The following is a 26,571-nucleotide window of genomic DNA, read 5'->3' as shown; positions in this document are numbered from 1 at the left end:
GGGGTGGATTATAGCTCGACTAGAGAAGACGAAGAGTTTTGAGACGTATCCAAGAGTCTGTCAAAAAATTCACTGCTTGACTTTAGTGAGAAAACCGGGCAGAGGTTTGGCCCATAGGGGGAGACAGTCTCTCTCTCTCTCTGTGTGTGTATGTATGTGTGTATATGTGTGTGTGTATGAGTGAGAGAGTGAGAGAGAGAGATCTTTTACCCTCCCCGTCCTTTTGCCGGATAGTTGCAGCCTCAGTACCAGCGAGGAGGAGCTCAGAGCTGAATGCGAAGCCGCTTCATGGTGCTGTTCTGTCGGCTTTTCTCGTTACGAAGGACGCGTAAACAAACCCTAACGGATATTTATCGCGGATTCGGAAGGAGTCGGGGGAAGAACACAATAAAGTCCATCAATGTACCTCACCGTAGGCCGGGGTTCGCTTGTGCTGTTTTTACTGTCAGCCCTGCAGGTAACAACACTTCCTTTCTCTTCATCACTTGTTTTTGATTTAATTCCCCTCCTCTCTCTTTTTGTTCTCTTCCACGTATTTTTTTCTTCTCCTGTGAAATTCTCATTTCTCTTTCAATCTCTCCTGTCTTCTATTTTGTCGCTGTTTTATTACATTTCTTCAGTTACTCTAGTTCAAACTGAACGAATGTAACCTCGTACGAAACCTTCCGAACACGTCCGTACCGTGTCAGACAGACCACATGTTTTCTGTTCACTGAAATACTTTTTTCACCCCACGCTGAAGACGGGTAACTTTGTGTCAGTTGGGAATTTCTGCCTTTGGTCTCAGCGAGTTTATTTGTTCCGCACGCGGAGCTGAGTTCTGCAACAAACTGACGATGAGAACCGAAGGTGCGGAAGATAATGTAAATACGTTAAATATCTCAACGGCCGCCCACCACAGCGTTCCCCCGAAACACGGATTCCAGATTTTCTTCTTTAAACTCAATCCAGAGCACCGTTGCCTTTTATAAATGTAGTTAATCTTTCAGCAGCTTGTTTCATAAGCGCTCTCAAAATGGTACAAAGTTGCGTTCAAATTTAAAAATAGGTCAAGCGGAGATGTGTGCGTCTTAAGTGCAAACTCATTGCTTGTTGGGTTTTTCCAAATAAATAAGCTCTAAGCAGTGGGTTCCTCTGCAGATTTTTTGAGGAAATTGAGGTGCATCTTTTACAAAAGAAAGCGGCAGAATCACGTTTGACGATGTATAGCATCGTTTGGTTTAGGTTCTCTGGACAACCATAGCAGGTACTCCATCAAAGAGAAAGAACCGACCATGCCTTTAAGGTCTTTAAAGTTGTCCAGGTTAAATATATAACCCTTGCCATTTTATTTTCTGAGAACAATACTGTAGAAGCACTTTTGTTAGGTGTAAAACCCTTCTAAATCCCAGTAGATCAGTGAGAACCTTTGTCCAGAGCTCCCTGGATGACCAGTTACTGCGAGAACAAATGAGCATTTGGTTTTATATACAGCAAACATATAGTATGCTGTATATTCCAACTCCAAAGACAAGACCAGCTATTTTGTTAATGTTTAAGCTTGATTTGATGCCTTTAGGACTACATATGTCACATTTCCCCTATCTCTTTTTCCATGGGGATGACTAAAAAGAGTGTGGAGTGCTAGTTTAGTCTCGTGTCGGGTGTATCCTGTGTAATGTGTGCTGTTAATTCAGCAATAACCATTGCCATTGTTCTGCCTCCCCTCCGCTTTCATTGAAATTCCGCTGATTGAAAGAGGCAAGTGGCACGAATACCCATAATGCCGTCATGCTCTGGAACTCGCATTCTTTCGTGAGTCTGTACAAAAGAAGTGGGATTAAGACCCTTGGTGCTGGTGGGGGGTGATGCAGGGTGGTGGGGGTAGTTCAGTAGGGGGTATTCGGGAGTACCGGGGTAATATATCTGTGAATTGTTGGAACAAAACTACTGTCTGAAAGTTTTGAAGCTATCGTTTGTTAGCTTGAAACTTTTATTTAAACCAGTGTTGCAGGTGCGTCTGTGGTGCTTCTATTTAAAATGAATTTGTATGAACCTGTAAAGTAATGTAATTGTGATTAAATACTTAGATGGGAGTTATACTTGAACATAAATGATTCATTTTCTTCATATAATGTATAAATAGTAGCCCATTTGTGGCTCTGTTTGTTTGCCATCATTCACCCTGTACTTCAATGGGCAGGACCACCACAGAGCAGGTATGATTTGGATGGTGGATCGACATTTGGTGGTGGTACGACATGTGACTGATACCAGTGGATCAGACACAGCAGCGCTGTTAAAGTTTTCAAATACGGTGTCTGTGCGCTCTGTTATACGCCCTTATCTCATTGGTCCAACTTGTAGCTCATCTGTCGCTGCACAGTTTGTGTTGTTCATCTTCTAGTACTTCATCAGTGGTCACTGGATGCTGTTCTCAGTCCAGCATTGACATTGAAGGCTTTAAAAACTCCAGCTTCACTGCTGTGTCTGATCCACTCATGCCAGCACAGCACACACTAACACACCACCACCACGTCAGTGTCACTGTAGCCCTGAGAATGATTCACCACCCAAATTACACCAGCTTTGTGATGGTCCTGTGGGGGGTCCGGACCATAGAACAACAGGGTGAAAGGGGTCAAACAGAGTACACAGAGGATAAAATGGACCACAATCTGTAATTTTTAGAACTACACGCAGTGCTCCTGTGTGGTCAGTTAAGGTCCGAGAATGTACAGTGAGTCCAGAAACAAAGAGGTGGTCATAATGTTATGTTATTTATCAAGACATATTTGCTCCCCTTACCCTTTTATACATTTTGCTTTGCTTATTGGCTTATCTCACAGATCCGAGTGCCTCTGTAAGCCATTAGACGTTGCAGCTATCTCTGTTTGTTGTATTTACTTGATGGATAATTAAATATTGTAAATATTAATTATCTCAGCTTATTAAACGGATTGGTGTTAATACATTTCCAAGGGATACACATTACTGTAAGAAATCGCCAGTTGTTTTTTTGGGGTCTGTGTACAGCTGGAAAAACGTGAAAAATAAATAAATCTGATAATTAATTTACTGAATAAACTGATTTTAATTTGTTTTGACAATATACACTTGCACCCTGTGTGGTGCTGGCGCCCCCTCTGGGGTGTGTTCCCACCTTGCGCCCGGTGGTTCTGAGTGGGCTACAGGCCCACTGCGACCCTGAGCTGGATGGGCGGTTTCAGACAATGAATGAATGAATCGCAATGATTTTGAAGCTTTAATTTTTTCAGGTAAAACATAATGCAGTAAAGAATTAAAGAAGGTGTGAACCCTCAAACTTGCTCTTTCAGTTTATGTGGTATGTCATAATGATAAGAACTACATTACGTAGCGTTGGATATAGGATGGATTTTTCTTCTGAATATTGGTTCTTTTCATTATTTCTTCCTCATGCTTCTAGAGACGTTTCCTGACACTAATATGTACTTTGTTCCTAAAAAAAATACAAATTGTAATTAACAGTGACATATTTTCACCTTGTAAGTCAAACTTGCTTCCTGTGGTTCCCCCTTCTGTTCTGTCGTTATAAATAAAATGGATCTACCCTTGAATTACTGGTGCTTTGTCCCAGTTCAACACAGGGGAGGGTACAATATGGTATTCTGGGAATATCACTTATATTGAGAAGCCCTGAAAAAAAAATATTTATTTATATATATATATATATATATATATATATATATATATATATATATATATATATAAACAAACTATGTGAGACGTTAAAGAAAAATAACTGTCTGTCAGAAACCCACGTTGGTAGGTGAATTTGCTCACGGCACCTAATCTTTTTGAAATACCAATCCCCCTTAAAAGAAGCGGAGCTTCTGAACATAAACAAACAAGAGAACAGTGTTTCCCCACAATCATAGAAGTTACCTTTTAAGAATTAGAAGAATTAAATAGTACACGCGTATCGCTACATGAACATGAACTTCACTGGTAATAAATAGCTTCATATTTCAGATCTCTCAGATGTGTCAGGACCATAGATTATTTTCTTTTTTGATTTTTTTTTTTAAGGTGGGGGATTTCTTTTGCGTTTCTGACCACCATCCTTCGGCTGCTCAGAGGGAGCCATTTATCTGAAGCGATCTGAGCTGCCGATCGATCACTGGCCTTTGCACAAGCTCACCCTCAGTGAAAAACAAACGGCTCCTGTTCTGGCCTTCCTGCCATGCTTCCCAGCAGAACACTTAACCTCGCCGGCCTCATTACCCTAATTGCACTCGCTCTGTCCCGCTATAAAACAGGTGCTGCCTTTGTGCGTGTGTGTGGCTGTGTGTGGGGTGAAGGTCTGAGGATTGGGGAATGTTAATTGTGGACTGATGAGTCACTGTATATATGTGTGTGTGTGCGGTGTGTGTGTTTTCTGCAGACTGGCACACATGGCAGAAGCCCCCCACTGTGCCGGCCAGGCTTTGCTGAAGATGTGTACGATGCTCCTCTACCCGAAAAGCTTCTGGAGGGACAGCCACTGCTCACCGGTAAAAAAAAACATGCTGAACTGAATGTGTGTGTGTCTCTGTGTGTGTGTGTGTGTGTTTTCAGGTTCCACTGACCAATCATATTTGACAAAGGTGTGATTTCATGGACAGTATCAACAAAATCCAAGCTGATAAAGCACAAAATATTAATCTAATGGAAATAACAATAGGAAAACCAGCGTAAAACGTCTTCTGACATGCCAGCCTTTATAAAAATTTCGAAGGCAGTGGTTTAGTCAAATTATTCTCTAGAGACTGCGCGACTGTCCATGTTATTTCTCTGTTTCTGTGTGTTTGAAATGGAGATCAGCAAAAAAAAGTGCATTTTTGTGGCCACTCTTATCATTTCAAGGCCAGACTTTTATGTTCCTGTAAATTTCCACTGAAACCTAACGACAGGTTGATTCATGATTCATGATGTCACTATCCAACATGGTTCTTCTCCCTCTATATAATGATATTTTTAACATATTCAATATCATATGAGAGTATTGTCAGGTATTAGCCTCGCAGCGTTCCAATTCAGTATCAGCTCCAAATGTTTCATATGGATTTAGCCTCTAGGCTGTGTGTGTGTGTGTGTGTGTGTGTGTGTGTGTGTGTGTGTGTGTGTGTGTGTGTGTGTGTGTGTGTGTGTGTGTGTCTGCACGTGCCATGCTGCTCTGTTACTGGTTACGTACCAAGACAAAAAAGAAGGAAGCTATCAAGTGTTCTCAGTATATGTGGACATGTGTGCTGCTTGTTTGTAAGGTGCTGTGGTCTGGCAGAAGAACAGTTTGTGTGAGCGTACGTGTATCTCCCAGCTCCATGTGTGTGGCTCTGTGCTATGGTGGGTGAAAACAAGCTTCAGACATATTTAAACAATTAGCTGCGCTGTTATGTGGGCTTAAAAGCCATGTTGTTTGGTTTGTATGCCAATAAACGTCCAAATCTGGAGGGCCTCGGCTCTGCTTCTAATCATAGACTCGCACAAAGAGTTTTTTGAAGAGCCTTTGCTGAATTTCCACTTTCTTACATTTGATGCCAGACAGAAAAACAATGGAGAAAAAAAAAAGGAAGGGGAGGGGTGGGGGGTAATCTCATCAAGTTTGCTGTTCTGAGTAAATCAGCCCGTTTTTAATTGTTAGCAGTTAAAGGAAGAATCTGTTTGCTTACCTCTTGTTTTGACCATATATGGTTTTCTAATATGTTCAAAGTCGATGTTTACATTTTAATAAATACAATACACGTTTTATAAAACTGTCTGTCTACATGTTGGAAAAAAGGTCTGGTGTTTGTACCCAATCCTAGCTCAGGAAATGGGAAACAAACTAAGTGTCTACGTATGAACTGGCTCGGGAGCGCTCTCCCTCGGTTGTTCTCCCAGACCCAGCAGAGAAACAGCATGGAGGCGTGTGGATGGTGGATGGAGGCCTCAGAACTGAAAAGCATAAAAGGGGTTGAGGATGTTGCTCTATTTCTGCTCCATAGACGTGTAACGTTGACTTACGTTACTTTCGGAGGAACAGGCTCCAAATTCACTGTGGAAAATGACTTGTGGAAGGGATCGAAAATATTGAAAATGTTGTAAATAAGGTTCTTTTAGGACGTTTTGCTTTTGTTTATCTGACAAATTTAAACTCATTGATGTGTTTGTCCCTGCATCTGCTTCAGGAAACTCAATAACTAGTTACAGTTATTATTATCCCTGTTGTTGTTGGGTTCTCTGGATGTCCTTCTGCTATTGTTTCCAGAAATAATGTGCCCTGTAGCATCAGCAGATACTCCCGTTCATATGGTATCCCTTGGCATTAAAATATATCCTCATCAAAAGATGTGATGAATATCTAGATGCAGTAGCTGCGTGTTGATTGGATGATGAGATCACGGTGATCAGATGTTTAACAGCATCACTGAGAACATGGAAGATCAGTGAAAATGGTGGTTGTAGTATAGTATAATCGTTTTTATTGGGCCACAATCGTACTGAATCTAGATTGCAGGGCAGCACCTTGGCGCTACATAGTGTTGCTGCCAAACATCTCTACGGTCTCGGGGGCTGGAGTTTGATGCTCACCTTGGGTCACTGTTTGGTGTGTTGTTCCAGTGTTTGTGCAGGTTTCCTCTGGATGCTCTGGAGTTCTCCCACAGGATTGGCTGTGTGAAATAGCCAGGGAAGACTGGGTGAATGTGTGATACCTTAATGTCTTAAAACATATATACATTTTTTTTCATATGGACATAACACCTGCTGTTTGCAGTGTCAGAGTATTTTGGATCACTGTGGATAAAAAGCTTTTGTGCCTGTCCTGTTGATGTCACATCACAGTGTAAGAGGCTTTAGAGGCCAGGAGTGATGCACCTTTTGCATTTCCAGTAATTGTTTCGCTGCCTCTTGACATCAAAATACATAAAAGGAGATGGAAGAGTAGCAGAATCACAAGTACCTAGCAAAGTGGCTTGGTGGAATAAAGGTCTTGTTTTTTTCCTCTCTCGCTGTTGAATAGCATCTCCTTCACAGAAAAAACGGTGAAGCTCTGTGAGTCACCTCCAAGCGACCCATTCTGCTTGACCCTTGAGGAAACCATTAAATATGCTTCTTGGGGACAGATCCAAAGGAATTCTTTTTTTTTTTTTTTTTATCACCAGTTGGTCAGAGGGATCATTTGAAGCATGCAAAGCTATGTCCTGAAAGGGAAGTGGGATTTTGCTGGACACAGGGCTGACCTGATAACAGGTGTCTGCATCGGACTGATACCAGAATATATGGAAGGAAGAAAAAAATAAATCTCATCCAAATGTGTAACAAACCTGACCTGAAATAGCAGCCACTCACGCTGCCTGATGGGCTGTTGTTAGCTGTGTATTTCTTCCTGTGGGAGATTACAGACTACTTTTAAAGGCTGTTTTCAGATACTCATCTTCCGTGAAGTGCTTCATTTAAAAATAGCCCACTTTAAAGCCTAGTGGTTTTTAAAGATGGGAAACTCTCAAAGGTAGTGTTAGCATTTTGGTATCAGCTTGGTATATTGGTATCTGTAGATTATTATACATGTTTAGTTTGGGTTGTTATTACTCAAAAGCTTATTCCATACTTGATTAATCCACTAATCAAAGCTTTATGCAGTTTCCACTCATTTCTGGTCTACAAAACCAAAAGCCAGAAAACTCGGAACACTGTATTTATCCAGTGGCAGTTAGAAAAGATTGGAATGACCATGTGGTGTAATGATGTGACATGGTGGCGAGTGGTTGAGTGTCTGAATATTTCCCAGCCAGTGGGGTTGCATGAAAAGTGTGCTTAATATGTGGGCTGAATATGTGTGTTGCCCTGTGAAGGACTGGCGCCCCCTCCAGGGTGTATTCCTGCCTTGCTTGTCTTGTTTTGATAGCTCAAAATTTGAATACATTATTGGAGTAGTGCTATATAGTGCTAGGGGACATATTACTTGAATTAACAACAAAAACCAATGATTGATTAAACATTCTGGATATCGATGAATTGCCTAGCCCTATATTACAGTATAATGAAGATCCAATGTTTTTCTAACAAGGAATGTGATAATCCTCAATGCTTTTGATTTTGAGGTAAAGAGGAAGGGCCTGCCCTGACTGGGGACATTATTATACTTCACGCAATACTAAATACTTCATTTGCTCACCTCTGTTGAGTGTGTTATTGGAAACCTATGCATACTGAACTGAGATTTATACTTTTTGAATGATACAATATGTTGTATTGTGATTCCCCTAATGAATAAAGGATAGAGCTCTATTGTTTATAAGTAAACAATTGACACCACATCTATTTTGCATAATTGACTTTGCTCACGCTCTATTATTGGGAAAGGGATGCTGTCTGTGCAGTCTGATGTGAATCTGAAAACAGCATTGTTGTAGTTTGTCTTGGTGTTTTTTTCTTAGTGTCCAATGTTGTTACTTGAACCCAAATGGTCAGCCACAGGAATGGCCCTCATTTCCGAGGTAACAGTTGCAAGTGGCAAAGACCTGTTTGACAGTTGTAAATGAAGATGCGAATGAAGCATGTACACAGCTGCTTCTTAATGGTTTTGTGGGTGCTATATGGACAAATGCCACTTCAGAGAACCCCCACCATGGTGTGAGCTCTTTCCTCAGTCCTGCTTTTGATTAGAGTCCACTTCCAAACAGAGCTGCACCTCACGGTGAAAGATGGTGCGTTTCCCAGTGGGACTCAAAGAGCAGGAGCCTCTCCGAAAGCCTTGGAAGGTGCTGTGGGATTTCACACCTTCAGAAGAGAAGTCGCAGCTAGTGGAGAGTGCGAGGTAGTCATGGGGAGAGTGACAGAGAGGGGGAAGGGCAGAGTGACTGTAGAGAGTGCGTGGGGGAGGAGAATGACATAGGTTGAAGGTCACCGTTTGCTTTCTTTGGCCTTTCAACCCATGCCACGCCCCCTCTATTCGCTCTCTTCCAATGTGGGCACATTGCCGTCACCTTTTGTCGGAGGATCAGCCAGTAGCCAAGGCTCTGGGCTGCTAGATGTCAATGTTCTCTTTGATTGCTCAGCCCTCATCACTCTCCTCGTCCTCCCAACCCATTATTTCCCAGATTTCCCAGTAAGAATGCTGATCTGTGATCAGTTTCTGTCTTTTGTATCCTAAAGAAGCTAATTACATGGACAGAATGGACCCGGTCCAAGATCTGCCCTCAAAGACACTTGATAATTATAGAAGCATGTCTTTATGCTCACCCATCCCCCTCTTCCTCATTTCCTCTCCATGCTCATTGGGCACTAGCGTCAGCGCAACACTCTGTCTTTCAGCTCAACAGGGAAGCTAACCGCCAGAGGCTGTGCTAATGAAACACCATCCACTAATGACAGCCCCCTGTAGGGCCCAACTTTTCCACACAGTGGCCAGAACAGCCGTACGGAACTCAGCCCAGTCTGCCAAAAAACAAAAGTGGTGTTAAGATGGGAAAGTCTCCTGTTAAAGTACTCCATATGGTACTCTGCTAAAGGCATGGACACTTTTAGACTGAGTTTGTGAATTTGAAAAATGTAATTTTTTAATGCTACAGATTACATTTAGGGCTGTCGATCAATAAAAAAATAATGAATTAATTAATGATTTAAAAAATGCTGTGATTAATCACAACGTCACTCCTATATATCCATTATTTAAAAATGTCATTCTTAAGAAGTATAGAAAAGAGTCAATGATCAAATCATAGATCAACACAATGGAAATAAGTGTATATTAGTAGTGTCTATTGATTAAAAAAAATGTAATCACAACAATACATTTAAAAATGCTTGTACGTCCTTGTAGTTTTGGGAGGGAGATAAATATGTAGCATGGTGTACATTTATAAACAGGCTAGAGTAGTTTTGATCATTCTGAATTAGAATTTTGTAATTTGCTGAGCAGAAGTTTCAAGGAACATTTTAGCATTGAATTAATTAGCATAAAAAGATTAACATGTTATATTCTAGCGTGTGTTAATATGCATGAGTGCATTACATTGACAGCACAATGTCAATTACACTAGTAGGTGACCCATTAAATACATCATTGAGCTTCTTGCTATTGATGTTGAATATTGAACTGATCACACATTGTATTGTAGATAACATGGGGCTAATGTTACTAGCTTGGATATTTTGCAACCAAATTAGCCACTTAGCCTGAAAACTAACTGTAAACACCTACAGTATTTGACAGCAGATGTGATAAATGAATGTGTTGTAGCTGCACTATTGAGTACTACTTGTCTTTTGTGCCATAACATTAAGCCAGCTGCAGTAGTCTTTCTATTCTTCCTTCTTTGGATTGAACAGATAACAGATAGGACAAATGTACTATGACAGTTGTACCATCATTATCATCAGTAAGTTATTGTTAAATGGTAGAAAATTAAATGAAACACACACACAGAAAAAAACAGGTAGAGCTCAGAGTTTATACTAATAAAAGACAGTTGATGTTTTTGTTGTTTTTATATATATGCAAATATCTCTGTAGAATCTCCAAAATACTATTTATGAAAGGATACTTTAAGATGCAGTGCAAGCATTTTCCTAACAGTCTTCTGTGTGTGTGTGTGTGTGTTCTCAAGTTTTTTCCAAGAGGCTGGTAGCTGCGTGAGGTGGGATTAATAGCATGCCAGGCTAGTCTGAGGAGGGGGGCCTGGCCACATTCATTACTTTGCTTAATTGCAGCCTCAAGGCCGTAAATAATGAGTGAAATAACTCTGGAGCCACTCATGCTGCAGTTGGTTTGTTTTCTTCGTACCTGGCCCTTCGCTATCGTTGGGCCACTGGGCTTCGGCTGAGTAGGTCAGGAAATATGTCGCACGTGTGTGAGGATGCACGTTGCTCGTTTGCTCCGTCAAGCAGGATTTTAGCACCGGGGTGGCGTGTTCCATGTGTTAAAAAACCTCATCTCACTAAGAGCGAACATTGCTTAAGTCTTTCAGCTGGAATTAAGGACTTGATTGGTCGAGGGATCTGAATCCTGGCCACGAATATATGTAAATAGATTATTAACAATGTAGTTATGGCCATGGAGTGCAGTAAAAGTGGTTTAACATAAAAGGGAGGATGTTTGCTTTCCAGTTACAGTCGCAAGGCTGTGTAAAAAGTTCACTACTGTTGTTAACAGCTTTGATGCCGAGTCAAAATATTAAAGATGGCACAAATGGAGATGGTATATTTAATTTGTCAATTGTTTGTGATCAATGTTGAAGAGATTTTGATACTGTAACAAACTTGGCCTGAAATAGCACTCGCTCACATGAGCTACTGCTGTTAGCTTTGTATAGCTTCCTCTAGGGTGAGTATTTTGAGCATGATAGCCTCCTTTTAGTTGCTCTTATTAAAGGAATGGCCAAAAGTCCAGTTTACATAATTTCTCTACTAGTTCCAGAAGTAAGTGATCACACAGGACAGGTTTTGTAGTTTAGTGCTGGAGCTATGAGGCTAAAATTGCTAACAAACACTAGTAGTCCTCCACAGTTTCAACAGGATGTCTGTGGTATAAAATGGCTGACTGTAGCATTCAACACAGTGCGACACGTTGATGTTTTCTGTATTAAGTCCATTCTAAATGGATAAATGGAGACCTGGGGGTGGACTGAGTGGACTTACAGAGGTTTTAGTGATGTATGGTTGTAGGGCTGGCCCTGAATTTAGTTTTTTTGGCTACATGTAAGCTGTCGATTACGACAATGCTCCACTCCACCCATATTCAACCTCTCCAGTGCTGAAATGGTGAAATGATTCAGCTGAAAAGTAAGTCAGTGGTTCCCAAAGGTTTTCTGCTGGCCCCCCTTTTGTAGATGAGAATTTTTTGAGCCCCCAAGCTCTGACACATGCATACACAGCTTCTGCTTCCAGACTCCATTGGAATTGATTTTAAACATTGCGATTCATACAAAAATTCTAAGTTACTGAAAAATCTCTTATCACGGAATTACTAGAAGTGACACGTAATCACATTTATTTGCCTTGCTGTGCTCAGCTCTACAATACCTCTGTGACCCCCAGGGTGGGCGGGTGTGCTCCCCCCACTTTGAGAACCACTAATTTAAGGTTCTTTTTTTTTTTAATAATTTGAGCTCAGTATTAATATCAATAACATTAAAAGCAATAATATTGAAATCACTAGGGAGTGGGAGGGAAGTGGGTGATTTCCTACCCTCTCCAAAAGTTACATAGTGCAGTGACTGAGGCTCCGTTCTCCCAATTACAAGCTACTGAGGCATCATAATGATTTTGAAGCTGTAATTTTAAGCTAAAACCATTACGCAGTGCTCCTTTAAGCGGAAATCTCTGTAAAGCCGAGGGAGCCGTTGAGAGTTTCATGCAGCACTTCCGAGCTGTTCGCAGCCAGTTCGGCCCTGGCTATTTTTAAAAGTTTCTGATAGAGGTTCCCACTAATGCCCTGGTTGATGCTATGTAATGGCCTACCTTTTTTAAATGTCTTTTCATTTTTAGCCATGGCATCATGATTCAGCCTGGGCCGTTATGCAGCCTTGACTCTCCTCTCCTAAAACTGGGTTAATGAATATTCCCCAAAGCCTAATTGAACGTAATACACTTTCATGGCACCACCCAGATCCCCCTCCCCCAACCTCCCCAACACCTCCCAACCCCCTCAAAGCCATCCATCCTGCTTTCATTTTTTCTTCCCTCTGCACCCTTCTTCATGGCTCGCATTTTTATTGCTAATGAAGGGTTCCTTGGTGTGAAGGAAAAGGCCAAATGTGGATTCTTGTCCCCGTCCCTGTTTTTGAGTGCTTTGAGAGAGAGAGAGAGACTGATGTTGAGCGTGAGACCTTCATAGTCAGGGTCAAATCTGTAAGTGGGGATCTACGCTCGACTGGCTACACAATGTGGTAGAAACAAGCAAAGTCAACGCGCTCTCATGCAGGGAACACTCACTTGAAAATTTCACATTCAAGCTCTACTGAGGAAGGTTTTATATTGAGGGGATGTTGTGATGATACCCACACCCTGCTTACCATCAGCTGAAACATTTCACAGCAGCATGTTTATAACGTTCTCATTGCTTGGGCACGCAGTCTCATATTCTCAGCCGCTGAGCCTTCAGTGATGCAGTGAAGCTATATGCTCTTACATAGTTTTTTACTGGTCAAACTCTGGAAAAGCAAATTAAATTGCGCATGTTGTGAATTTAGAAAGTGTCTTGGAGTTATTGCGATTTGACCCCCGGAATTGCTAATAATCTGAAGAACCCTTTTCATGATGCAGTGAACCCTTTAATCATGCAAAAAGGTTCTTCAAGTGTTCAGGGTTCTGTTTAGAAATATTTTCTTTAATAAAAAACCCTCATAGAACCATCATTTTTTAGAGGGTACAGCCACTGAAATCTGTAGCCTCTAAACTTTCCCCAAAATGTCATTGCAGTCTCAACGTCTAGATTTGCTCCTGTTTCGTTTCCACTAAGGCTGTAGTCTATAACGAGGGCTAAAATGAAAAATAGTCATCATGGTTAAAAGGCCATTACTATTAAGGGTGTTAAAAAGGCTGTGGTACAATGCCTAATTAAGGCGAGCCACAGTTGAGCATTTTTGGACTGCTCAGGGCCTCTGGGGGATCCAGGCAGTGTGGCTTTGTATCCAACACAAATGAGTGTGTGGGAATGACCAGAAAGAGCAAGTGGATCCCTACACACACCAAACACACACACACCAAATGAAATGCAAACCATGTGATTGGTTAAAGACCACCTCTTTCCATGGACAGGCTAAGCTCAGTCCCAGACCAATCCAAAAGGACAATCTCATTTTGTCAAAGCATGGCTGAGCCTTTTCTGTGTCAACTAAAGTAGAGCAGTATTTCTCAATTCTGGCCTTGGAGTCCCACTGCACTGCACGTTTTAGTACTTTCCCTGCTGTAGTAGGCTGTTTTAAACTCATTAAAGATCTGTTGGCTGATGAGTTGAGTCAGGCATGTTGGGAGTAGGGAAAACATGCGAGTGGGATACTCAAGGACTAGGATTGGGAAACAACAAATTCGAGATATTTTTAAGGTTTTCTCATTTTTGTGTTAATTTCAACTGCTTTAACGTGTTTAATGGAGATATATTATGTGCACAAATCAAATCTGAAGAATTTTATTTCTCAATTTCTGTTGTATAGTATGAAAAATGACTATAAATGATGTAGTTTTAAAACAGCAAGTGAGAAGAGTTTATTGGTGACTGACCGAAAATGGAGGTTGCACGAGGCCTTGCTCCTACACCATAATATACAGGTTCTAAAGCTCAGTTTGGCTGAAGTCATTGTGATTTCATGTGGATTTGTGCCTTTACTGGAAATGTTGTTGTAAAGGGAAGTAGGGTGAAGATGCAGTGGTATGAATGTGTTTTTTGACTGCTGTCAGAGTACAGCTTCGTTAGCTTGGTGCTACCTTAACCCTGACTTTGGTTCCCAGCTTGCTCAAGCTCAGTTAATGTACATATTTTACTTGGGTCCTAATAGAGTTTGAATACGGCTTTTGACTGTATTTTGAAAATGGCAGGATTTTTAGCGTCGGCTCACAGTATCCATATCAGTTTCTTCCCTACTATAATATAAGGAGCTTGGGTCTCCCGTTCAGTCTTGACCCTGTACCCTGCACTATTCCCAAGAAATTTCCAATCTCTTCCAATAAGCTGGATGAGGTGGGTTAGTGCAGGGAATATCTGAAACAGTGCAGGGCAGCAGGTTTCCAGGACTGGAGTTGAGAAACCCTGATTTAGAGTCTAGTGTGTTTGGCCAAGGCTGACCCTCAGTGACCTATACTGTGTAAATCAGGATGTGCCTCTGAGCGATGTTCTCCAACTAGTGCAACCTCTGTTTGGGCTGTTAGACATGCAGTAGCCTTAAATCACATGGCACCCTGACCTAGGGTAATGGTTTGACTGCGGTTACCCAGACAACAAGGCTTGGTCAAGTTGGGCCTGGGATTTTTGTCTGCCTGCACTGCCTCTTTGTCAAGCTTTACCGATTTCTAAACGGATGGATGATGCACATGTGGCCTCGTACGTTCCAGCGGTTTGAAACCGCGGCTGTATCGGCAGGAGAGGATTTGATTTTGATTCCGAATGTGGCGCTCCGAAAAGATGTTGTGGTGAAAACAAGATCCATGACTTGACTTCACAGAGCTTCCGATAAGGCCACTGAGTCAGCGGCTGATCTCAGCTGAGCCTGGCTCCTCCCTTGAGTGGCTTCTGCCTTTGGTGAAGCTGCTGTGTCTTCTCTCTCATCTCTCTCCCTCCCCCTCTCCCTCTCTCTCACTCTCACTCACTCCCTTTCTCGCTCGGACATGAAGCACACCCGACTCCTTCCTTTGATCTAGCTAAAGGCACCCCCTGCTAGGGGCGGGCAATATAGCAGAAATATCATATCACAGTAGGTCAAGACCTTTTCGTGATACACAATTTCACAATATTTTGACACAGAGACCCTGTCCAGTAGTTGCCACTTTTAAAACCTGCCATCACAAACTCTGGGGACAGAGAGTAGTTTTCAGTTTTTCACACACTGTACTGCACTGCAATCAGTTAAAGGAACACTAGGTAGTAAAATTACAGCTTCAAAGGCTTTGCGATGCTTCACAGACCTGTAAAGGCTGGTTCTATGCAGAGCCTACTCTGTAGCCTGTGCCAGTGCCCTATGCTATTGTGAATTGTGTAGTTTACATGCAGTGCCAGGAAAGAAACATAAACAAAGCTCACAATTTTTTCCAATGTATTTTTTTTCTGGAGACGTCTATACTTTTTTTTCCCTTGTTTGGTCTTTTTTATTCAGTCCTGTGACATCCAGACATCCAGTATCTGAAGAAATCTTTCAACATGTATTTACTGCTGTCTGCAATCTCTCCGTTCAACTCCACCCATGTTTGACTGTGGACCAATCACAGTCGTTGAGGTCCGCATCAATGCCACACACAGTTCTTCAGGCTACGGTGTGGGGTTTGTGTCTATGCTGTAGGTATGACCCAATGTGAAAAGAGCCTCTGTCACTACTACTCTGTTCTCAGCACTGCAGAAACCACACTATGTAAGTTCTGAAGGAGGGTAGGTTACCAAATTACACTCTGCAGCTGTAGGGGGAGCACCGGAGCACATATACCAGATCATATGTGGTGTTCCTTGAAGCAGAAGAGTTTTTTTTTTTCTGTTAAAGCATGCTATTGGTCAATGAATTACTGACTACATTGTGAATCAGACTGACTGCATGCTTCACATACTGCAGGACTCCCCCCTGCTCTAATGAATCATGCAGTGGTTCAGTGCTTGTGAAGCTTCCACAGTGGTCCGTCTTATCTCAATAATGATGGAGTATCATTGGATCACCCACCTCTACCACCGGATTTGGCTTTCTGGGCCAGAACGCTACAACAGCACTTCTGCCAAGATCCTTCTAGCATTTCGTTGCACTCTGTTTTTTTTGGTCTCGCAAGCTGTGATTTTTGCTTCTCGAGCGAGAAGGTAGCGGATCGATGAGTTCAGGGTCTCTGTTTGGTCTGATCAATATGTCGTAATGAATGCTACGTTCCAAATCTCTGATGGATGTTCAGAAGCAGGCCACTGCTTCTTCATTGGATTGAGATGTGATAAATCCTCGTTGTCCTTCAGTGGACTCTCCCGACACTGCCCCTTGCCATTACCGCGCAGATGGACAGATTCCCATGATGTTGTGTTGTCTTCTGTGTGTGATATCAGCCTTTAATAGAGGGCTGGTGTCAGGTTTATTTTTAGCATCAGAATCAGTTTCAGTGCTGTTGACATAAAAACATCTTTATTGTTCTGCTTCTCTCTAATTGCTAAATGTTTGAAAGATTTGTTGAAAGCCTTTTTTTGAATTGTTATTTTCATCAGACAGTTTTTAAGATCCTGCCTGCTCTATTTTCTAATCGAGTTCTTGAAGTCTTATCTGTATCTATTTGTTGGGAAAAAAATGGCACCAAAGTAATGAAACTCAGTATGTGTGAATTTAATGAATACAATGAATTCAATATTTGAGTAAAAGTATAAGGTTATTGGGGAAAACTGTACAATTGTAGTCCCAGTAAACATTTAGCCGTTGATTCAACGTTGAAATAACTTAATGACTGCCGTCTAATCAACGTTCTCTTAAGGTTGAAAATGAAATAATTGGTCCCGAAATAAATTACTTGTATAAAACGCATTTTGGACGTCCACTGACGTTATCGATTGGTCACCACGTAACTAACTTATTAAGATGGATTTTGGACGTCCATTGACGTTTAAAATATGTCCTCGATGGACAGACTACTTTTAGACCCATTTTGAACGTCCAGGGACGTTCCTTGTTTACTGGGTACACCCTGTTGGGACGCCTCTAGATTGGATACGGTGGGGCATGGAAGCATGCCGCTTTGTATGACATCCTGTGGCACATTTACCTCTAGATGTTGCAGCTGGGCCTGTAGATCCTGCACGCTCTTAGGTTGCTGAAGCTGGTGTCCCAGCTAGTCCCATAAATGCTGGATTGGAATTAATCTAGTGACCGGGCAGGCCGATGAAATGTTGCAGTTTGCTGTGTGTGGGTGAGCTTTTTCCTGCTGAAAAATTCCAGTTGGAAGCCCTGCCACGAGAGGCAACCCATATAGGCTGTCTTCTCACATATCGTTGTGCTCTTAGTGTCCTTCGTATGGGCTCCCCAGCTCTTCACACCAGTAGCTGGGGCAGTGTGTTGCTCCACAGCCAAGACAAGAATTGAAGAGTTCACCACAAGGCCTTCATACTTGAACACGACCATCGTTGAATCCCAAACACTACCTTGAGTTGTCGATAGAAATGATATAGTTCCACTTTGTAGCAGTACAGGCTTCTCATTCACAACACTGCTGCTCCCAGCTTCTACTAACAGCTTGGTAAGAATGGTCTAGATGTCAGGAAATTCGTCAAAATGACCACTTTGAGTGGATTGTAGAGACATCTCCAACAGTCAGTGATCTCTCACCAAGAGGTACGCTACCCAAAAGAGTGGGAAGGTATTTGACATGCTCTGGTTGTAAAACCCAGTGTCTAATCCCATAACTGAGTGCTGAGTTTTGCCACAATCTGGGTGTAGAAACCGGAAAGGGACTGAAAGTACTATCCTCCTGCCTTGCTACACCCCGGTATAGACCTGGGGTGATTGTGGCATTGATTCCTAAAGTTTTAAAGGACTCCATTTGCGGAATTTATTGTGTCATACTCCCAGAGGAAACATCTGTTAAGATGTTGCGGTCATGGTCCGTACAGCTTTATGTACCTATACTTTATTTCGCCTTTAAAAAGACAGATGTTACACCATTACAGTACAGTACAGGAGCTGAGGTGCCATGCATCTTGGTCGCAGGAAGTGCACTGCAGGTAAACAACACGTTCTGAGTGTCAACGTGAAACTATATTTATGTGATTACCCCAGAGGCTTGTAGCATAACATGAAAATAACCTCCTTTTTCATTTCCAATCCATCCCGGTAAGCTGTGTTTTTAATAGATTGACATTTGTAATGAGGGGTTTATTGACCGTACCTCACGCTCGTGACATGGATCACGCCGCTGCACTTCACGAAGACATTCATATAATTTTATGACCTAGCGTCTATTAGAAAGTCTTAACCAGAGATGAGGTCTCGGTGTAGCACTGAGGATACGTCTGCAGTGTTACACCATTGATATTGAACTTGAACTGATGTTTGAATTTGAACATTGTAGCTTCCCATAAGTATGTTCCTCAGTTTGATCAGTTCCCCTTACAGGCTTTAGTTCATCTGTTGCTCTGTATACTTTCTTAGACACCTGTTTCCCCCAGTAGCTCATCTGTTGCTGCACACTTTGTGTTGGTCATCCTCTAGTCCATTATCAGTGGACACAGGACTGTGACACTGGAGGCTTTGAAAACTCCATTCTTTACTGAGAATGACCAACCAGCTAAAAAAATGGTCCTGATCAATGAAGAGGGGTAAACTAAGTATACATTGCAATGGATGATGGACTACAGTCTGTAACTGTAGAGCTACAAATGGTCAGTGGAGCTCAGAGAGTAGAGTAGACTGTAGAAATAAGGAGGTCATTTCAATATTATTGTTTGGTGTATATTTAAAGCAACACTCTTTGGTATTGTTCCTGGGCTCCCCCTACAGTTGAGGTGTGTATGTAATGTACATTAACAGCACTGTCTTAAAATTAAGGTGGGGGGCGGGTGCTGTGTGCCCATCTCCTACAGTTACATAGTGCTGTTTCTGCAGTGAAAATAATTCTCTCTATTACAGGTCCGTGAAGTTTCTCAATGATATTGAAGCTGTAATTTTAAAGTAAAAATACTACCTAGTGTTCCTTTAAACATTGATGACTCTTAATGAAAGAAAGCATGTTACATATTCATTGATATATGTCCGGGATCTTATGAAAATCACATGACACGACGTTGCTTAGGGCTGGTCACCAATATTTTAAGACATTGGGTGAATTCTCTATGTTGCAGCCAGACCCATATCATAACCATTAAATAGTAATGTGCTTACTGTGGAGAAGCAAGCGCATCGGTGCGTGACTAATTGAGGGTCTCCTTTTAAGGCTATGGATTTGCGGCGCTGCTGGAAAGAAGCGATATTTTATTCACGTCTGACCTTCTTTGCCATCGTTCCTTATCGGAGCAGGTAGTCTGCACATCGTCATCCCGTCTGGGGCCTAGGCAGCCGAGGACATTCGGAATGCCCGAGTGCTGATAAAGCTGTTAGTGTTAGCTTCAATGAGCTTCTCCACCCTCCCCCTACCCTCCACCTTGGTCCTGGCTGCCTGTCTCCTCTCTCGCTCACCACACCGGTATCAGCTCGGCCCTTTATCACCAGTAGAGAACTCCTGAGTGACGCTGACATTGCGCAGTGAGGCTCATTGCCTCACGTTCAGTTTTTATTTTTATCTTCCTCGGCTCTGGCGTTTGTCCTTGGCATATAATTAGCCCAGTTCAGCACGGCCGGGCCCACGAGGCAGGTAGGTTTGTGCCCGCCGGGACTTCAGTGAGCCATAGCTGTTGCTGTAAGCGTTGCCCCCACCCCCCACTCCCAGCACACTTCACGTGATCCATCATATCAGCCGTGTTTTTCAGGCGACACCTGTGCTGCGCTGTGGTTAAATGGTTAAAGGGATGGTTCAGCGAAAAATAGCAATCTACACAATTCACCTCTAACCGTGGTTGTAGCCAATTGGCCTAGACATGTTTGGTCTGGGTTTTGTGCCACTGGACCCACATAAGCGAGTCGATTTGAGATTGGTGAGGTGGGGATTACCCTCTATTTACCTACCCTTCACTGCTGCATAGCATAGCAATGACAAATAACAAACTCTACACTGAGCACTTTTCTTCTCTTCAGATCATTTAAAGTGCTGTCACATGGTTTCTGAAGCAGCTTTACTTTTTCAGCACAACTGTCTGATGCTGATATATATTACCTCTGTGTATATGATGTACAAAGCTGCTTCAGAACTACTATCCCCCTCTTTCTCTCTTTCTGTCTCTCTCAGTTCAGTATTAATTAGTTTCAATGTAGCTTTATTGCCATAAATTGCAATGAACTATTTTTACCAGTGCAGTTCAAGGAAAAAAAGGTAGCCATAAAGTCTCCAAGCTTTAATAGAGGTCATATCACACGTAACATGGTGTTGTGGTCTTTTGAAGAGGTTTAAATGCACAGCTCCAGGGACCTGGACCTGGAGGTTGTGGGTTTGATTCCCGCTCCAGGTGACTGTCTGTGAGGAGTTGGTGTTTTCCCTGTGTCTGTGTGGGTTTCCTCCGGGTGCTCTGGTTTCCTCCCACAGTCCAAAAACACACGTTGGTAGGTGGATTGGCGACTCCAAAGTTTCTGTAGCTGTTAGTGTGTGAGTGAATGTGTGACTGTGTGTGTTGCCCTGTGAAGAATTGGCGCCCCCTCCAGGGTGTGTTCCCGCCTTGCGCCCAATGATTCCAGGTAGGCCCTGGACCCACTGCGACCCTGAATTGGGTAAGCGCTTACATATAATGAATGAATGAATATGTATGTATGTGTATATATATATATTCATTGCCCAAGGATCCAAGAAGCAAGTAGAGCTGAGTAGAGTACGTTCCATGCAGTGGTAAAGCACCATCTGTGTCTTCCCTAATCCAATCACATACACGCTCTTACTGCAAACCCTAATTTTACAGAAAGTGAAAATGAGGCTTGTCTGCTCCTGCTCCTGCTAGTGAAGCCTCTTTGTTGGTTATTTGATTTGGAGATGCACCTGGGGGCACTATATCTGTCTGTGTGTGTGATAGGGCAGGTGGTGGAGGGTAAATTGAGTGCCCTGGTGTCTGTTGTAGTGTTCCAGGAATGATAGATTATATCCTTTGCGTTTTTTCACGTCCTTGTATGGGTCAAAAAGCCTTGTGCACTTTACAATTAAAAAAAAAAATCTTTGACATGTGGAAATCACCATCCCCCAAGGGTAGGATGACCCTCCCTCTCCCTCCATCACTTAGACAGGTGTCAGTTAGCTGTCACCAACGATCACAGACCAGTTTCCAAAAGCTTGTTAGAGAGAGAGAGTGAGAGAATGTTTATTGTGATACTTGCACTACCATTTAACAGTGATAATTGTGCTAAGATGTTTTGGGAGATCCAGCCCTGGGCAGTAAGTCTTCTCCTCCAAGCGTGTTGAGCTGTGCAGTGGTTGGAAATGGTGTTGGAAGAATGTGTGGGCCTTCTGGGTGATTGGAAGAGTGCCGGCTATCGGTTAGAGTTGGAAAAGATGAAGGTGGGGAATGTTTTTGAGCCATTTTGCCAGTGTGGATGTTGATTCTGTCCCTGGATTTGCCACAGCCTGATCCTAGCCTCGCTGTTTATTTTAGCTGATTTAAATAAGAGTGCTCTTCAGATGTGTTGCGTGACCTCTGCGTCTAATGAGAGTGAGTAGAAATAGCAGCGCTGACCTGGCTTTCTGCGTGTGCTCATAAGTAGGTGTGAAGTGGGGAATAAAAAACACACAAAAGGAAGGGAACAGCGGCCTGGCGTTTGTCAGACAATACATCAACAATCTGCAGTGGAATGTTTATTCTACCAAAGGGCTGCCTTGTGTGTTTTGTCTCCTTCTCCTCTGTTTTTTTTTCTTCGTTCGTTCTGTATGTTTTTTTTTCTTTTTCCTGGTGCTCCCTCTTTTCTGCTGGTTTGAGGGGTACGGAGTGTTGGGCCTGATCTATGTCTCTCCCCCTCCACAAAGAGAGCCCTGTATAAACTGATCTACCGTTGTTGAGCTGCCAGTCCACTGAGAAACTCTCAATGCCTCTTTTATTGAGCGCTCTCTCTCTCTCTCTCTCTCTCTCTCTCTCTCTGTCTTAGTTTCTTCCTCCTACTGCCATCTATTGCTCCTTCTCTCTATTTCTCATGTTTCTCTCTCACTCTATCCCTACCTCTGTCCTACTCTGTTGCTCTTCTCATGATTATCTCCCCCCCCCCCCTCTCTCTCCCCCCACTCCTCCTCTTTCTGTCTCTATTCCTATGAGCAATTTTTCTCTTTTCTCTCTCTCTCTTAGTTTCTTCCTCCTACTGCCATCTATTGCTCTTTCTTTCTATTTCTCATGTTTCTCTCTCACTCTATCCCTACCTCTGTCCTACTCTGTTGCTCCTCTCATGATTATCTTCCTCCCCCTCTTTCTCTCTCTCTCTCTCTCTCTCTACTCCTCTTTCTGTCTCTCTTTATTCCTATGAGCAAATTTTCTCTCTTCTTTGTCTCCCTCTCTCTTTCTCTCTCTCTCTCTCTCTCTCTCTCTCTGTTTCTTCCTCCTACTGCCATCTATTGCTCTTTCTTTCTATTTCTCATGTTTCTCTCTCACTCTATCCCTACCTCTGTCCTACTCTGTTGCTCCTCTCATGATTATCTTCCTCTCTCTCTCTCTCTCTCTCTCTCTCTCTCTCTCTACTCTCTCTTTCTGTCTCTCTTTATTCCTATGAGCAAATTTTCTCTCTCTCTCTCTCTCTCTCTCTCTCTCTCTCTCTCTCTCTCTCTGACAGCTTTACCTTCCCTGTGTACTTTTCTATATCTATATATTTGTCTGTTTCAATCCACTTTTTACTCTCTCCTCCAGAACATATGCTTTTTCCGTCCCTTTGCTGGTTTGAACCTCTTCATCTCCCTTCTCTCTCACTTCTTCTTTGCTCTGTAGGTCTTCTCTCTCTCTCTCTCTCTCTCTCTCTCTCTCTCTCTCTCTCTCTTCTCTCTCTCTCCTCATTATGTAGGCTAGGAGCACTGAGAATTGACTCCTGTTCTTTATTGAATCTCTCTCTCTCTCTCTCTCTCTCTCTCTCTCTCTCTGGGTGTGGCTCCTCTATGGTACGGCTGTTTGTTCTTTGGGCTGGGCGTCAGGTTTCCCCGCTGGCACAGCCGGGCTCCTGTAGGCTCGGGGCTCAGTGCGTGACGCTGGCAGAACACAGGGCTGATGTAATAAATCAACATGAGCTCATCTTCTGGACGAAGCTAGAAGCACAAGCAGCAGGTCAGCAGCCGTGGACTGTGTTGAGGTGTAAAGCTGGTGCCGCTCTGTCCCTGTTGCGTTGTTTGTGGTCCAGCACGTTCATTATAGTACAGAACCCGAAGGAGAAAGCAGAGTCCTTTTGAGTTTCGGTTCCTTGAATCCTGTCACTGGTTCTTCCTTATGCACTTTTTTATTTATTTATTTTTAAACCTCTTGGTGTGTTGCCTATATTCTACAGTTTATTTCATTTCAGTCGTGGTTCCTCACAGGTTTATCTACTTCTGGTTTTGCTCAGGTTCACCTTACTACTGTAGCACATAGAAGGAATGAACCACTGGTACATATCAGAAGGAATGGCTAGACTGCTGGCTCAGCTTTAGCACTAACGGGTGTCTGTGAAAGTCGTAGTGAAGGTGACAGATGAGGGGGAATTCACCCAGGTCCAATGACCACAAAACAATCGCCAGCTTCCTGTCCATAAGGTACCCTCTGGCTTTGATCAGGCTGCGGACGAGGGATTACGTTTCAAACGTGTCCGGGTGGACAGGTATCTTCTTCCTCTTGTCTCTCCTTCCCTGCCTTTCTCCTTCTACCACTCTCCCTCTCACTCTCTTCCTATCCCCTCCCCCCCCGTGATGGATAACTGCTTGCCTTGCCCTCCTGACCTTCAGCTCCAACCTCCATCCACTGCCCTTAGTCGAGATAAATGATTGATGTGGAATAATTGATGGGAGCGGTTCATTTAAAGATTGCTTTGGCGTTTTCCAAGAAAACCCAGATATGACCAGATAACGTGACTGTGCTTAAGAATGACTTTATCTTTTGAACTGCTGGTGTTTTGAACTCTGGTGGCCTTCTAGTGGTTGTGGCACAGGGTGGAAGGTGGTCGCATGAGTTATGACCCCGTCCATTCATTATTCTCTCTAAGAGTTGCAATAATGTTGAGTTAAAGTGTATTGTTTTGATTTATAAATACGGTACATGCTTACTGAAAGCTGAAATTTGGCCTGGAGTGATGTTAAAAGATTTCTTGAAAGAATGCACGTAGAATTGCATGAACTGCTGTCGCATTTATAGATATACAGTAATCCCTCGCTAATTCGCGGCTCATCTTTCGGGGATTCGCTACTTCATAGGTTTTTTCAAGGGGGGCTTATGGCTGCTATATCGTGGATGAATCTAGGAAAACCGTGAAAGACGAATAGCCAAAATATTTCATTAATATTTATATGTATTAGACTAGGCCTGTAGGTGACAAAATATATCATTTACAAGTGTTTCTTATGTACAGTACATATATTGTTCATGTCCACATCCGAGTGAAATTTACTTACGCTAAATCACAGCTTAGGAATTAATCTATTAAAGAAACTGGTAGGATATCACATGTAGTTCCAGGTGAAAAACAGTATAGACTCACTGTTTAATACAAAGGGTGGGTTGTTAACAGCACAGGGAGGGTTTTAAAAGTCCAAATAACTCGTTAAATACATTTTAAAAAAATCGTTTTTTGCACGTGGTCTTGGAACGCATCCCCCGTGAAAACGAGGGATCACTGTACTGTCAAAAATGCTGTCTTTAAACTGTGTTATCTGACTATATTTTAGGGATTTGGAGAAACATGTAATTGCCAGTTCTCAAAATGCTCAAAAATATTTTATCCTTTTTTTAAAAATAACAAATTGATAGATAAATAAAGAAGTGTTCTCTCCATGTCAGCGTGGGTTTCCTCCGGGTGCTCCAATTTCCTCCAAAGGTTGGTAGGTAGATTGGCTACTTAAGTGTCCATAGGTGTGAGTGCTTGAGTGAATGCGTGCACACAGCTGCTACACAGTAAACACAACTTCTTATGACAATTGCAAACTGAGACTGAGTCAACTCCAGGAGGTTCAGTTCCAGATGCTCAAAGAATCAAAGCTTTGGGAGTCGACTCCTCTTCACCAACTCTTGAAACCCAAAATCACAGGATTTTTTAAGATGAACAGAACATAGAGAACAGAGCTCGCAGTGTTAAAGGGTGAGCGCGAACACCGATCAAGTCGCCCTAACCACAGCCCTAGTAACGGAGCATTTTCCTGTTTGATTTCCTTGCAATTTTATGTTTACTAATGAGAAACGGTTGTTTCCCATTATTCATTTTCCCTTTTTAAAATTAATAATGAAAGACCCAACAAATATACATCCATTCATTCATTCATTATCTGTAACCCTTATCCAATTCAGGGTCACGGTGGGTCCAGAGCCTACCTGGAATCATTGGGCGCAAGGCGGGAATACACCCTGGAGGGGGCGCCAGTCCTTCACAGGGCAACACATACACACACACACATTCACTCACACACTCACACCTACGGTCTCTTTTGAGTCACCAATCCACCTACCAACGTGTTTTTTTGGACTGTGGGAGGAAACCGGAGCACCCGGAGGAAACCCACGCGGACACGGGGAGAACACACCAACTCCTCACAGACAGTCACCCGGAGGAAACCCACACAGACACAGGGAGAACACACCACACTCCTCACAGACAGTCACCCGGAGGAAACCCACGCAGACACAGGGAGAACATACCACACTCCTCACAAACAGTCACCCGGAGGAAACCCACGCAGACACAGGGAGAACACACCACACTCCTCACAGACAGTCACCCGGAGGAAATTCACGCAGACACAGGGAGAACACACCACACTCCTCACAGACAGTCACCCGGAGGAAACCCACGCAGACACAGGGAGAACACACCACACTCCTCACAGACAGTCACCTGGAGGAAACCCACGCAGACACAGGGAGAACATACCACACTCCTCACAGACAGTCACCTGGAGGAAACCCACGCAGACACAGGGAGAACATACCACACTCCTCAAAGACAGTCACCCGGAGTGGGAATCGAACCCACAAGGTCCCTGGAGCTGTGTGACTGCGGCACTACCTGCTGCACCACCGTGCCGCCCTCAACAAATATACAGCATTATTTATTTTATTGTGAATGGAAAAGCCGCACTCGTACAGGAAAACAGCCGCATTGCAGCTCACGAGCCGTGGCTGGCCACCCCTCAGTTACACCGATCAAACCCAGC

At 42.9% G+C, this 26,571-nt stretch overlaps 1 protein-coding gene across 1 annotated transcript in view; it reads left to right on the top strand.

Annotated features, from left to right (window-relative positions):
- Positions 1 to 231: 231 nt before the first annotated feature.
- The window catches only part of LOC136707144 (cadherin-2-like), a 133,841-nt gene continuing 107,501 nt past the window's right edge, over positions 232 to 26,571 (top strand). Inside the window, exons 1-2 of the mRNA XM_066681061.1 lie at positions 232 to 457; positions 4,406 to 4,514. Of these exons, the coding sequence (XP_066537158.1) occupies positions 401 to 457; positions 4,406 to 4,514 (166 nt within the window). The 5' untranslated portion in view covers positions 232 to 400. The remainder of the gene's footprint in view (positions 458 to 4,405; positions 4,515 to 26,571) is intronic.

The sequence above is a fragment of the Hoplias malabaricus genome, chromosome 9, assembly GCF_029633855.1.
Source record: "Hoplias malabaricus isolate fHopMal1 chromosome 9, fHopMal1.hap1, whole genome shotgun sequence".
NCBI lineage: Eukaryota > Metazoa > Chordata > Actinopteri > Characiformes > Erythrinidae > Hoplias > Hoplias malabaricus.
The sequence above is the reverse complement of the archived record's forward strand: the minus strand, read 5'-3'. Positions and strand labels throughout refer to the sequence as shown.